The sequence below is a fragment of the Sycon ciliatum genome, chromosome 5 (genome assembly GCF_964019385.1).
Source record: "Sycon ciliatum chromosome 5, ocSycCili1.1, whole genome shotgun sequence".
Classification (NCBI taxonomy): Eukaryota; Metazoa; Porifera; class Calcarea; order Leucosolenida; family Sycettidae; genus Sycon; species Sycon ciliatum.
Window position 1 is genome coordinate 23,256,665 of NC_088647.1, and position 13,849 is coordinate 23,270,513.

Consider the following 13,849-nt stretch of genomic DNA (forward strand, 5'->3'; position numbering starts at 1 on the left):
AGCATACAGGTCACAATACAAACGCACTATTGTGCTCACTATTTCACAGGTCACAATACAAACGCACTATTGTGCTCACTATTTCATATTTCCCGCGTCTTTGTCTGTAAAGATTTTTCAGATTATTCCATCAACTTTAGAACAGCGGATGCTCCAGTGGTTGCCGTCTTCCAATATTTCACTGAGAGTGCTTAGGGAAAGTATTGGGTTGCCAGAGCAGCTAACAAGTGTAGTGGTGCAATTCCACGTGTATGAAGTACAGTAAAATCTGTAATGGCGACCACTCGGATATGGCGATCACTCGACCATGGTGACCACTTTCCTTGTCACGGACGCATTCACATTAAAAGCAGTTCGGATAAGGCGACCACTCGCTCAACGCGACCGACGACCACCCACCCGCGACCGCGTTGCACAGTGCTAGTACATGTAAATGTATGCATTGCATGGTGTACCATGCATGGTAGATCTACACGTCAGTGCAGGAAGTGTAGATGTGCATGGTGCATGCACGACGCTTGACAGGTCTGAGGACCCCAGGCACGTGAGTCGTGCTAGAGTAGCATACCTGTACGTGTGCGCACTGTGATGCACTTATCACAATGATGTAGCACATGTGGATAGGGTCACGTGACCCACTGAACCTGGATAAGAAGACCACCTGGAAACGGCGACCACTTTTTCTCGTCCCTTGAGTGGGTCGCCTTAGACAGGTTTCACTGTATGAAAGTTTACAATACAAAATACCATGAAATCATTGCACTACTCCCCTGCTTAAATAAACTGGGTGCAAGTGTTAGAACTGACTTGCAATATGGCAATCTTTTACTTACATGGATCCTTGACATCTTCATCAGGATGATCATTCTTACGAGCTTTCCAAATTCTCTCCAGCACTCCACCAACAACACCATTGGACGGGAAAGATGAAGACTGGATGTCTTGAATGAAGTTCTGGACACCTGATGGTCCTCTCTTGTAGGTAATCAAGAAGCCAACGTAGCTGACTAACCTGTCCTCTTCTGAACACCTTTCGATGGAGAAGTACTGCTTATACATCAACACATGTCTCTTCATCATGGGATCTCTGCTGATACGTGGATGATGTTCATCCAGTGCCATGACGGCCTTTCTGAATGCTTCATCAGTAATCTGGCATTGAGCTATGTCATGCCATGCTGGCAGGACAACATCATCCCAGAAGTCAAACAGCATCGTTCTAAACACAAAGTTATACAAAACAAAAAAACCCAAGAACATGAATATGCCTCTTCTGACCGTCGATGAATTTGGTGAAAGAGAATTCAAGTATGAATGACAATCAACCAGAAGACCGGCCGCTGTATAGTGTAACACAACACAGGTACCATGTATACACATATCATATTAATATGTTAACACCCCCCCCCCCCCCACACACACACATACACACACACGGCATAGACACATATAGATAGAGACATAGAGATGATTGACCCATATGCATGGAGCAAATACTGCCATGCATGCACCCCATACCACCACTCCTTACACCGTCACTGCTGGTTCTCCATAGCCACATACCGGTATGTAAAACTCACACAGTTCATTTTTGGCTAAATGAACACACTTCACCTACAACACAGTCCTCTGTTCTACACCACTACTGTTCATATGTACACACAATCATTTCACTACATCATGGGTAAAAGATATCCATGGTTCAAGTGATACTCAGTTTGACTGAGTTTTGCGAATCTGCAGGAACTCCACCACCCTCTATGGATCAAGGGTGCAGATGCAGATTTTAAAGTGATGGGAGGTGAGTTGATCACTGATCAGACCCACAACCAAAGAGGTCAAAATCAGAAAATCCCATTCATTGCATTCATGGTGAACTCCATTGTATGTCACAGTAAACGCTGTGTGAATGACAAGAGGCAGGGGTGTTGGAATGCATGTTAGAATGGTACTGTCAACCATCTGAAGTACAATTTACTCGTGGGGTTGGGGTGGTTCCTATGAAAATTTCGAAATTTAGACCTCAGATCAGTGTGTTTTATTGATTCACAGGGTATCCGGGACGAAGAGTGGTACGGTCAACACCATAGTGACCGTAGCGTGTCCGACGCCCTGCAAGAGGTTCATGTATAAGGTTTCGTGAAATATTAAAATAGAGACGGATATACAAGTACTTGAGTACAGGGGAAGTATGCATCAGTTTGAGGATAGTGTTGAGGGTCAGGAATGTTCTGGGCATGTGCAGTTGAACACTCTTCTCAACAACAAAATTCACGGTTCGCGTCAGACTCGGCTAGAGGCCGAGTTTTCCACATCCGTAGGAACGCCACCACCCTTCAAGTACCAAGGCTCTTCTCAAGCATGACGTCAATAGAACTGCGATGGCCCTTGTGAAGTTGTAATGCGCATTATCTTTTGCGAGGATGGACTCGGATGGAGAGGAAAAGATTAATTTATAAAAAATAAAAAGGACCAAGGAACTAAAAGTAATGCTATGTCCACAAACACCACCAGTAACTAAACAATCAGCTCATGCCATAACATTGCACGACCCTGACCGACGGTACTGATGTTCTACACCTAACTCTCTGAGTGTTTAGTAACTGGTGGTGATAGTGGACATTATAGCGTAACTTGTAGTTCCTTGGTCCTTTTTATTTTCTATAATTATTATCTTTTACCTTTGTCATTTCCCTGTATCTCTGCACTACTGTTGTAGTACGTTCCATAGAGTGAATTTGACTTGCAATACAACTACATGTAGGTATCGTTAACACGGGTTTTCTTCACGTCTTGAAAATCTAAATCTATTCTCCACATAGAATAACTCCAACCCATCTTGCCAGCCTGGCAATAACTGACTGTACTGCTTGAGGGTTTCAAGGTCTACCCCTCTTAGTCATGTGACATGTTTACAGAGTGTATACATGCACTGTACCTTACCGTAAATACTGGATAGCTGCAGATACAGTGCAGCTTCGGTTTTCCAGCACAAGTCACACTAGTGGCTTATCATCAACACATCACTCTGACTCGAGAGAAAACAACGCAACGATGCTATGTTGTTGTTTAGACCTCGTTGTCACCGACGGACACACGAACCGACAATGATTTTTTTCGATGATACTGAACAGGTCTACTTTCTCTGGTTCTGGGACAAGGGTATGCTGCCCAGGAGACTACAGTGTACAAAACTGCTATCAAACACAATGGTCCTGTACCTCTTCTTCGCAGATGAACGGACCGGTAATAACTGCGTCTTCACCAAACACACACACACACATACCGAAGCAGGTGCAGTGCAGATGCTACGGGAACAGCTAAAATAATGATGGTTTCCGTAGGCGTTCCGTAGTGGCCGGCTGGGTCGTTGGTGGCTACCGCGTCCCGGTACGGAGTCGGTGGGTCGATCCGAAGGCCGTTACGGACAGAGCCGGTTTGGCGCCTTCATTCTGACCTTGGGCCTTAGGGGGGGGGGGGCATGCATTCATTGCATTGGCCGCGTGAGATTCGCAGAGTCTCTCTGCATTCTCAAGCAGACTAGAATGTAGTAACCATGGTAACTAGGCGGGTAAGGACAATCGTTGTTATGGTGAATCATGTATTGTCACAATATTTAATGCTCTACCTAATGTAGTAATGACTTGAAATCCTCTTTGTTTACCTCTCAGTTCGATCGTGGTTTTAAAGGGGAAGTATACCCTAAAATCAAATTTTCACCAGTTGTAGTCTTCGGGGTGCTGAGTCGAATGGTCTTGATCCGAGGAAGCTGAGACGCTCCCTTCCTACTTGAATCCCAATCGAACTCGCGCACTTCCACCGAAACTGGGTGACTGCGCCCTACTAGATGGGGATTTGTATGCAAAATGTCACTAAAAGCGCCATTTCGTTCTTATAAAAGCACGGACGACCGCGATTGGCCCATATGTTGTAGTCTTTTGGACGCTGAGTCGACTGGTTTTGGTCCGAAAAGGCTGCGATGCAGCGTTCCTCCTTTATTCCCAATCGAACATGGTTGAACAAGCGGTCACGTGCTCCTGCGTACACCAGTCACCTGGTCACCGTGCCTGCAGGGTACAACTTACTAGCCTGTTTGACCTTTTTTGGGTGCAGTCCTGTCACTCGAGTTGAACCTTGGTGTGAAAGTTGTCGCCTGCTGGCGCGGTGTCCAGGTGATTTGGGCACCCAGGACCACGTGACCGCTTGTTCAACCATGTTCGATTGGGAATAAAGGAGGAACGCTGCATCGCAGCCTTTTCGGACCAAAACCAGTCGACTCAGCGTCCAAAAGACTACAACATATGGGCCAATCGCGGTCATCCGTGCTTTTATAAGAACGAAATGGCGCTTTTAGTGACATTTTGCATACAAATCCCCATCTAGTAGGGCGCAGTCACCCAGTTTCGGTGGAAGTGCGCGAGTTCGATTGGGATTCAAGTAGGAAGGGAGCGTCGCAGCTTCCTCGGACCAAGACCATTCGACTCAGCACCCCGAAGACTACAACTGGTGAAAATTTGATTTTAGGGTATACTTCCCCTTTAAGCGCTTATTGGATGATCCAGTTTGGTTTGAACGATATCGTGCAATTTTGTTTGACAACGTTGGCAACGTTTAGTCTCTCACCAGCTACATGTATATATTGCCCAGGTTCATTCAGCATACGTTTTTCTTCTTTTCTCTTTATGTTCACCACTCATCCCCCTTTTTTCTAAACATTTTAACATTTACACTGATGTATATACATTGTTTATTTAAATTTATTTTTTTATTTATTTTTGGTCCCATCGGCCTCTTCATATTTGTGCAGCTGCACTGTTGAGCTTCCGATGTAAAACAAATAATAATAATAATAATAATAATAATAATAATAATAATAATAATACCGTAAAATTCCGTTAATAAGCCCTGGGCGTATACTTAGCAGAGGGTCAAAAACCGGGCGTATATTTGGGCATGGGCATATTTTAGGGCATGGACGTTATTTCGGACGCAATCTGCAGAAGATCAATCTATCAGCAACCCACTACTACGCACTAGTTTCAGTGAACTACCATTCACACTGAGCGCGGTACAGGTACATCAAACCACAGCTGGAAATTTGGTCGTTACCAGGAATGTAGCGATAAACTTACAGATTTGATATGTAAACCACTTGCTATATAAGTACAAGGCACAACAGGTACCGGCATATACGCGAACGCACGCTCACGCGCTGGTCATTTTGAGTCCACTTTACGCTGCATCTGCCGCTAGGGTTTATCGGGTGTTAGCGGCCGTCGTGAGTTCCCTTCGGGAACGGATACGATAATTTACTTTTACTTTTTTTTACTTACGCCCTGGGCTATTTCGGGCATGGGCGCTAAAACGGACTTGAAGTGTACGCCGCCTAAAACTGGGCTTATTATCGGACATGGGCGTTATTTAGGGTGGGCTTATTTACGGAATTTTACGGTACGTGAAAATGACACAAAAAGGAACCAACGCTTGCTTGGGATACAGCATGTAGCATCGGCTAGTACGGCTACACCCAAATGATTTTCTAATTTTCCCTAAACTCCAAGGCAACCACTGAAACATACAGTATGATTCTCTTCTCCAACCCCAACAACGGTCTATTCACTGCGAAAAAACATTCCACCAAATGTTCGGGACTGGCCCTTCATTAGGCTGAAAACACAAACAAAAACCTGGAACCCACATTCTTTTCTCACTCACACGTCAGTACTGCACACATATTCACACACACACACACACACACACACACACACACACACACACACACACACACACACACACACTCACACACAAACACACACACACACACACACAAACACACACACACACACACCTACACACACACTCTCTCTCTCTCTCACATACACACACACACACACACACACATTCACACTCATCACAGAATAACAACTGCGGGGGGACAGCCACAGCAAGAAAACAAAAGTCATAAGTCATACATACTTGGAGACAGGCGGTATGCTGTACATTCTCTTAAAACTTAGAAAACCAAAAGAGGTGAGTACTGTCGGCCGCCCAAGAACGGCCAGGCTAGAATGTCATCACGCACAGCATACCAATGTATACACGGTGACTCAAATGTGCATTGAGTACACTCTACACGTACATGAAAATAAGAGCAGTTTTCATGTAGGTTACTAGGCAGACCCAGCCACCAACAGTACATGTACAAGTACAAGCTCTGCTAGTGAGGAAGGTGAATCAAGGATATCCGATAGTATTAAAATCATGAAACATACAGTACGCTTGTAAATTTGAACGTTACGCAGAGAAATCGCACAAAAGGTTTTAAAATCAATAAACTCGTAGAATCATAATATATTAAGGCACCAACAGTTAGGCTCTTTAGCGCAGTTGAGCAGCTCCAAACGTATCCCAAAAGGGATCACGTTTCCGTGCAACAAAGCAAAGCATACACATTATAGATAGCAAATACAAACTAGCAGTGCAGTAGAGTGTGGACTTCATTACACTCTAACTTGCATTTTCAACCATTTCACTGAGCAACATAATTCTAGCGATAATACAGCATGAAGGAAAGTGTAATTCAATCATATCTACACCAGTTAGAATGCCAGCCAAAATCTCAAGATAGAGTAAAAGAAACACAACTGGAAAACGTCTTGGAATACCTGAACAAACCTGATCAGAAACAATACGAGCGTTCAGTAGCGGCTGCACACACCATTCACTGATACAGCTCATTGTGGGGACATAGCAGCTCATGGCGGGTCCACCAGCAGAGTAACCTTCACAGACCCTGTAGGGACAAAAGCACACACACACAAAGAGACATTGCACTGAGTCCTGGAACAATACACGTACTAAGCCTCATGTTGACGGCTTCAAACACCATTGTACATCACGAACTTTGTTCTAACGTTCTCTGAGACTCTCTGTACATACAGTGCATACTGGACTACCACATTACCCAACCATGCTGCATCTCTGCCAAACTGGACATAGAGCAGAGCATAGGATGTCTGTGTGTGTGTGGGGGGGGGGGGGGGGAGGAAGAGACTATGAGAACATAATGGATGACAAGAGCCTATTCAACATGTCCACAAATCATACATGTACTTAGCTGCTTGCTCTGTGCACCGCCTCCCCCCCCCCCCCCCCCCACACACACACACACATATACCCACGAGTCTGGCCTCATCGGTGCACAAGTGTGTTTCCTTGAAATTGCTTTCCCAACATAAGGGATTGGACCAAACAAACAACAATGAAGACAGGAAACCCTCTGACACGTACAGCTGGTGATAAAAAAAGGAAACACAGATGGAAATAGTGTCATAACACTGAACAACACCATGCTTACAGAGGATATCTCCAGTAGCTTCAACTGGAGGAGATCAGCAAGTTCCTGGTGGGCCAGCTTCTCACTCTCTTTCAGAGCAGACACAAACTGACGGAATGCCTGTTTGCCACAGCCCGGCAATGCTTCCAAGAAGACAGACGCCTGAGACACAAAATTCCAATAAAAAAAGAGCCAGTCACTGTAGTGGATGCACATCCCACTGTTTGTCATTGTATCCTTTTATGTAACATGTATGCATTCATCCGGCCGCGCTGTGCGACATGCCAGTTGTACCGTACGCACTTTAGCTGTACTTGCCTGCCTGGCTTTTCCTTTGACCTCTCTGTCGTTCTCACCACAATACACAACAACGACAACATTCATTAGTTACAAGGAAAGGAGCAAACGAAAAAGTCTGAAATATTATGACTATCACCACCAGGACTCAAACCAGGGACCCTCGCTTATGGCCAGCGATGCTCTACCACTAAGTTATGCTGTGGTCGTCATCCAAGCAGTGACCGTTCAACATTTTCTTCAGACTTTCAAAACTCTCGCTTCTTGTGCATCCACACAGGCTGGTGAGACGCAGCTCTCACTGTAACCCACACACTCAGTTCACGTACAAACTAACACGCGGGGAGCCCCAGCACAGTATTCATTTGTTTGAGGGACAGGTGCAAAAACCAATGTGGATTTCTAATGTAGTACATGACTTGATTGCAGATCAGAGTTATTCAGAGACACAGGCAGCTGACAGTTACGGACACGGTCTTCCCCCACGTAAGCCAGGAAAGTTTGAGTATACGTATAAAATACAATGCTTGCTTTAGTCTGCCATTGGGCATTCGCGAAGTGTCGTTATACCCGAAGTCCCATTATATGTATTACAGTTGGATGTGACTTTGCTCTGGGCATAGAAATTCTGTCGTTATTTGGGAATTGTCGTTATATCCGCAGTCGTTATTAGCCAAGTTGACTGTATGTTTAAATAAAGTTGTATTGGTACAGTACTGTCAGGCGTGGAAGAACGGACCGCCGAAGAGCGGACGGCAGAAGAGCGGACCGCCGAAGAGCGGACCGCCGAAGAGCGGACCGCCGAAGAACGGACCGCCGAAGAACGGACCGCCGAAGAACGGACCGCCGAAGAACGGACCGCCGAAGAACGGACCGCCGAAGAACGGACCGCCGAAGAACGGACCGCCGAAGAACGGACCGCCGAAGAACGGACCGCTAAAGAACGGACTGCCGAAGAACGGACCGCCGAAGAACGGACCGCCGAAGAACGGACCGCCGAAGAACGGACCGCCGAAGAACGGACCGCTAAAGAACGGACTGCCGAAGAACGGACCGCCGAAGAACGGACCGCCGAAGAACGGACCGCCGAAGAACGGACCGCCGAAGAACGGACTGCCGAAGAACGAACCGCCATAGAACGGCTAGGTTAGAATTTCCACAAGGTCGAGGCTGGATTTTTTTGAGGATAAGAATAGAAACCGTGATATCCAGGATAATATACACCGAGAGGTATAACTCTGCATAAATGTTCATGTAACACTGTACCATCGAATAAGAACGAAACTGCTGTGTTTGCTAAAAATAAGAACGGGCTAGGTTAGAACCCTGACCCCCCCCCCCCCCCCCCGCCCCCCATTCTTCGGTGACCAACAGTACTATAGAAATGCACACCAGTACATGCATACCTGGTCTTCACGATCGTCCATTGCACGGAGTTTCTTGCAGAAGCGCTGGGTAATGATGCTCTCTGCATAGAGACGGTCCAGAATACCCTCTTCTACGTCCAAACTGCACTTCAACTCCACATAGCTTGAACGCAGTACTTCCTGGTGAAGTTCAGACATCTACAAAGGAGATGAGGACAGATTGATGAGAATTGTTCGTGTTTAGGAAAGCCTGTTGGGTAATTTCACTGAGCAGCACATCCGTCTGCAGAAACATTCTTCTATACCCGCAAGTTAACACCTTTGTATGTATTGTAATCTATGGTCTGTGCCTCGATACGATATGTTTTCCAAACACAGGTGTTGTTGTTTCTTATTGCACTGGTTGCTAAGGTATTCTTCACTGTACAATCACCAAACATGCAGTTAAGTAGACTGTACAGAGCAGAGTTCTTACCCCAGTCTCAAGTTGACTACTCTTGACATTACCAGTCTGGGAGGCATCAACACTAGTCTGCATGGACAGTGTCTTGTCACTGGAACACACTGATACAGGATGCAGGTCATTGCGATGTAGTGAACACTTTCCAGGACCAGGACACACACGGAATGTCTCCACGAGCTGTGACAGACCTTGCGACGGCAGGATATCCTCCACGACGTAGCACATGGCATCCGGAGTTAGTTTCTCCAGAGTCACACACATTCGATCCAGTGCCTTCTTCTCTCCAGCTGATTCGTGTATGTCCCGGATTTCCACGACGCTGGCATCCGTGATGTGGCCTTCAGCTCTCAAGCTCTCAACGCAGTCCACCACATCAATGTCACTGCAGCTCTTGACAGCGGTGAAGTGCTTACGGAGAGCCTGATGATACGCACTTGCTCTCTCTGCAACGGAGACGGCAGCAACCTCATCAGGTACAGGCAAGCCTTAACAGACCAGAACATGAGAAAGCAACCACAGGAGGTGCACAAGATCAGACAAATTCAGGATTGCACAATACAACAGGGGAAATAACTTGAAATGCCGGTACGGCAATCAAACCTACTTGAACACAATCCCAACTTCTTTCAAAGAACAGAGACACTGCAGAAAGTGAATCCCGAGATAAAGACAGCTAACCAGTGAGTGGAGATGTAGAAGTATCTCATCAACGGCTTCATAGGTTTTTAAAACAATGGGCATGCATGCCAACAAGGAAAGGTGACACAGAATGCCTGAAAAGACCACTCGCCAATCGCATGCATATGGTTTTTCAAAAACCACTCATCTCCGCTGTTTGTATTACCTACGCAAAACTCAATATCTTGTCAGTTTGAGCACTCTGGAAAGCTATGTTCTGGTCTGGCTTAAATCTGGCTTTGGAAATTCATTAATTTTTCATTGCTATCAGGTTCGGCCACATTTTCTCTGTGCTGCGCTGATGAGCCCACAAAGGACGAAACAGCATGCTGTCCGCAGATTGAGTATCTCTGGGTCATGATAGTGCTTCAACACACACCGTTAGTCACACGTGCATTGAGTGACTGATTTCTTTTCGCCATTGTGCCCTAGAGGGTGTTTCCAAAACAATTGATTTTGCATTTCAAAATACATGGAAATTAATGAAACTTAACAACTCCATATTGGCACAAAATTAAGAAAAAAGACAGAAAAAGAAATAAGAAGAAAAAGTAAGGGTTGGCAATATTGTAAAATCCAACACGGTACGTTCCAGGTCGTGCCTCAATTCAGACCCATATCAGGGGCGTCACCCGTGATGGGCACGGGGGCACGTGCACCCCCCTAAAAAATCGACCTTGGTTTTTTGCGAGCTCCTGGTTATGAAAAGTGTAGTGCTGGTAGAATCTACAAATAAACTGCATGCACTAAAACTAGTTGTACTGCGCTGCCGCGATCGCGTGACGCGGCGTGAGTGCATGTAGCGAGTGCAAGTACATGACCAGTAGGCAGTACGACTCGTAGACTAGTTACACTGAAATGGCACCAAATGCCTGAAAATACTTGCAATTGCCTTTAATTTTTGAAATTTTTCCCGGGGAGGATAATGAAGAATTCTTGTCCCCGATCGTAGCGTCTTCTTGGCTTGTTGCAGAATCAAAAAGTCTTTCATTGTAGTTACACTAAAATGGCACCAAATGCCCGGAAATGCTTGCAATTGGCTTCAATTTTTGAATTTTTTCCCCGGGGAAGGCCCCCCTTCCCCATGGCCGCCCCACCTCCAAAGTCGGTGCGACGGGCCTGCTATCAGCGAACTTTTTCGTGTTTTCCTGTGCAAAATTCCTGTGCACCCCCCCTGTGAAGGGGTCCGGTGACGCCCCTGCATATACAGATACTCTCTGCTAAAGTGACACCACCGTTGCTATCAGGGCCGCTAATACCATTGTCATTGGTGACCAGCCTCATAATTATATGGAGCATTAGAGGTGTGTGTGTGGGGGGGGGGGGGGGGCTGTCCATGATTGTATGCTGACCAATTATTTTAACTTTTAGAATTTATTTAAAAGATGTCGATAAAGACAACCAGAATTAATTCGTTATTTCGGGTCACTTCACTCATCCGTACCAGGAGCGGTCGGTCGGGTTTTTTCTTCTCTTTTTCTTCTTCCTCAGTGGAAAACGAGTCTGACGAGCAGCTCTCACCAAACCTCTGTCAGTGAGTGACGAGGTGGTAGAGCTCGTGCTGTTTCAGGACCGATTGCACATCGGAGATAATAGGGGACAATATCGTCACCAACCGCTGCTTCCGATGTCGATGTCTGGACTGCTGAAAATCGATCGCGAACCGCAAATCAAGAATGATCTGCTCTAAATTATTTCAGTTACTGTCTGGGAGTTTTCAACGTGAAAGGCCCTACCGTCAGCAGGAAGTTTTGTCCCTTCCAACCCGGACGCACACACCGCTGGCATTGTTAGAACATACCGTATTATCTCCATTATAAGCCACACGCTTATATTTTTTCAACCAGTCCGGACCCTGGGCTTCTACTAGAGACTGGCTTTTAATTTTTCTACCACCTGATACATGCATGTACATTGCCTATTATTTTTTATTATATCAGTAGCACAAAGTTGCCCAGCAGGTATCGGGACTGCAGTTTTGTGCGTCCTGGTAAAGTGAGTCTGAACTTTAGATTTTGGGGATCACAAACGTTTACCAGAGCATGTGTTTATGTGATACTGTGTGACGTCAAACACGCATAGACATGATCCATGCAGTTCTCCAGCATAATAGAAGCCCTGCGCTTATATCGGAGACTGCGCTTGTATATCTTCGAAACACTCTTGGAGTGCGCTTTTAATAGAGACCGGGCGTCTACAAGAGGCTGCGCTTGTAATAGAGATAATACGATATCCAATTTTGTCCATGGTTGCTCTGAACAATGCTCTGTGAAAGCGAAACTGTCATAACATCATGAGAATTTTTTAAGCCTATGCCTGAGATCCTTTCGGAACCATTCCTTGTTCCTCGCAGGGTTAGGATCATTAGGATCGCATGTGCACACAGTCAAGTACAAAAAAAACATTTTACGGTTGGGTAAAAAATGATGATCGGTCGGGTGACCCGAAACAACGAATTAATTCAGGGTGGCCTAAGGGGCCATCCGTAAATAAAGATATTTATTTAGAAACGAAAACTAGTCGTTTAGGCGGGAGGGGGTTGAGCGCCTGTTCGTTTCTCGAAAAATATCGATGTACATTTTGCACGCGTGGGCATGTCCAGAAAAAAGATCAAAAACATCGATACTATGTACCATTTGTACGTGTTCGTTTCTCAGGGAGGGGGGGGGGGAGGGAGGTTGAAGAGAAACGACTAGTTTTCGTTTCTAAATAAATATCGGTATTTACGGAAGGCCCCTAACTCCCCGAGAATAGATGGAATCCTTGACCCAATGCCACGGTAGATTCTTGATTATTGCTTTTAGAAATTTACTACTTACTTCTAGTCTCAGTTCCACTGCCTACATCCTTCAGCGAAGCTCCAGGCGGTGGGATTTCCTTGCTAGCACCAGATGGGCACTAAAACAGGAACATACACACGAAGAAAACAGACCAAAAAACATTCAGTATACAGATATTTGGGACATTTGCCTGGCTCCATTCTTGCGCAATGCAGTCTTTTTGTGTTCAATCCACTCAGAAGGCAAGTGGACAGTCCAGAATGGTGGCAATGAAAGCTTTCTCAGTACCAGACCTCTAACCGACTGTCCTAGATTTGTGGAGTCTGGCAGCAAGAAAAGGAAGTTTCTCAATAAGCCGTCAAAAGTCAGTCGGCAGACTGTATGGCTGCCAAACTGACCCAGAAAAAACTAGGGGATGGACATATTTATTTTTCCTATCACTTTAGTCATTTTAGCTGGCAAATAGGAAGATATTTTGGCAATGAAGTAAAAAGAAAATGTGCTCAGTCCAAACCTGTTTAGAAAGGGGGTTAGATGCATATGTTTTCAACAAGGATTCTTCTTTTATCAAAAAGCACCGATTTAAGTTATTTCTTTGGCAATTTTTTCCACATTGCACTTACATGTGTGTCTCCAGAGAAGCATGGCCAGTATTGGCGTACATCACTGATATCCACTTCTGGACGTGCTCCACTAGGACAACGTGGACGCAATCCTTCCACCAATGGAGCAAAGTGTTGACAGCCAATCTCTACACAAGACTTCTGCTTGTGTTTGCGACACGCATCTCGACTGAACGAGCATGGACAGCGAACAGCCCTGCCAAACTTCACGTGAGTCAGGGAGAATGCCTTCAGCTTGTCAAGCTCTGACTCCAGGTACGGTAGAAGCTCGTGACAAATCTTGACTGCAGCGGACTCATCCTTGC

At 45.6% G+C, this 13,849-nt stretch overlaps 1 protein-coding gene across 1 annotated transcript in view; it reads right to left on the reverse strand.

The window, feature by feature from the left end:
- Positions 1-3,299, reverse strand: part of LOC135818082 (uncharacterized) — a 108,539-nt gene extending 105,240 nt beyond the window's left edge. The window contains exons 1-2 of the mRNA XM_065331405.1: positions 2,944-3,299; positions 834-1,219 (exon numbers count right to left, since the gene is read on the reverse strand). Of these exons, the coding sequence (XP_065187477.1) occupies positions 834-1,215 (382 nt within the window). The 5' untranslated portion in view covers positions 1,216-1,219; positions 2,944-3,299. The remainder of the gene's footprint in view (positions 1-833; positions 1,220-2,943) is intronic.
- Positions 3,300-13,849: the final 10,550 nt, after the last annotated feature.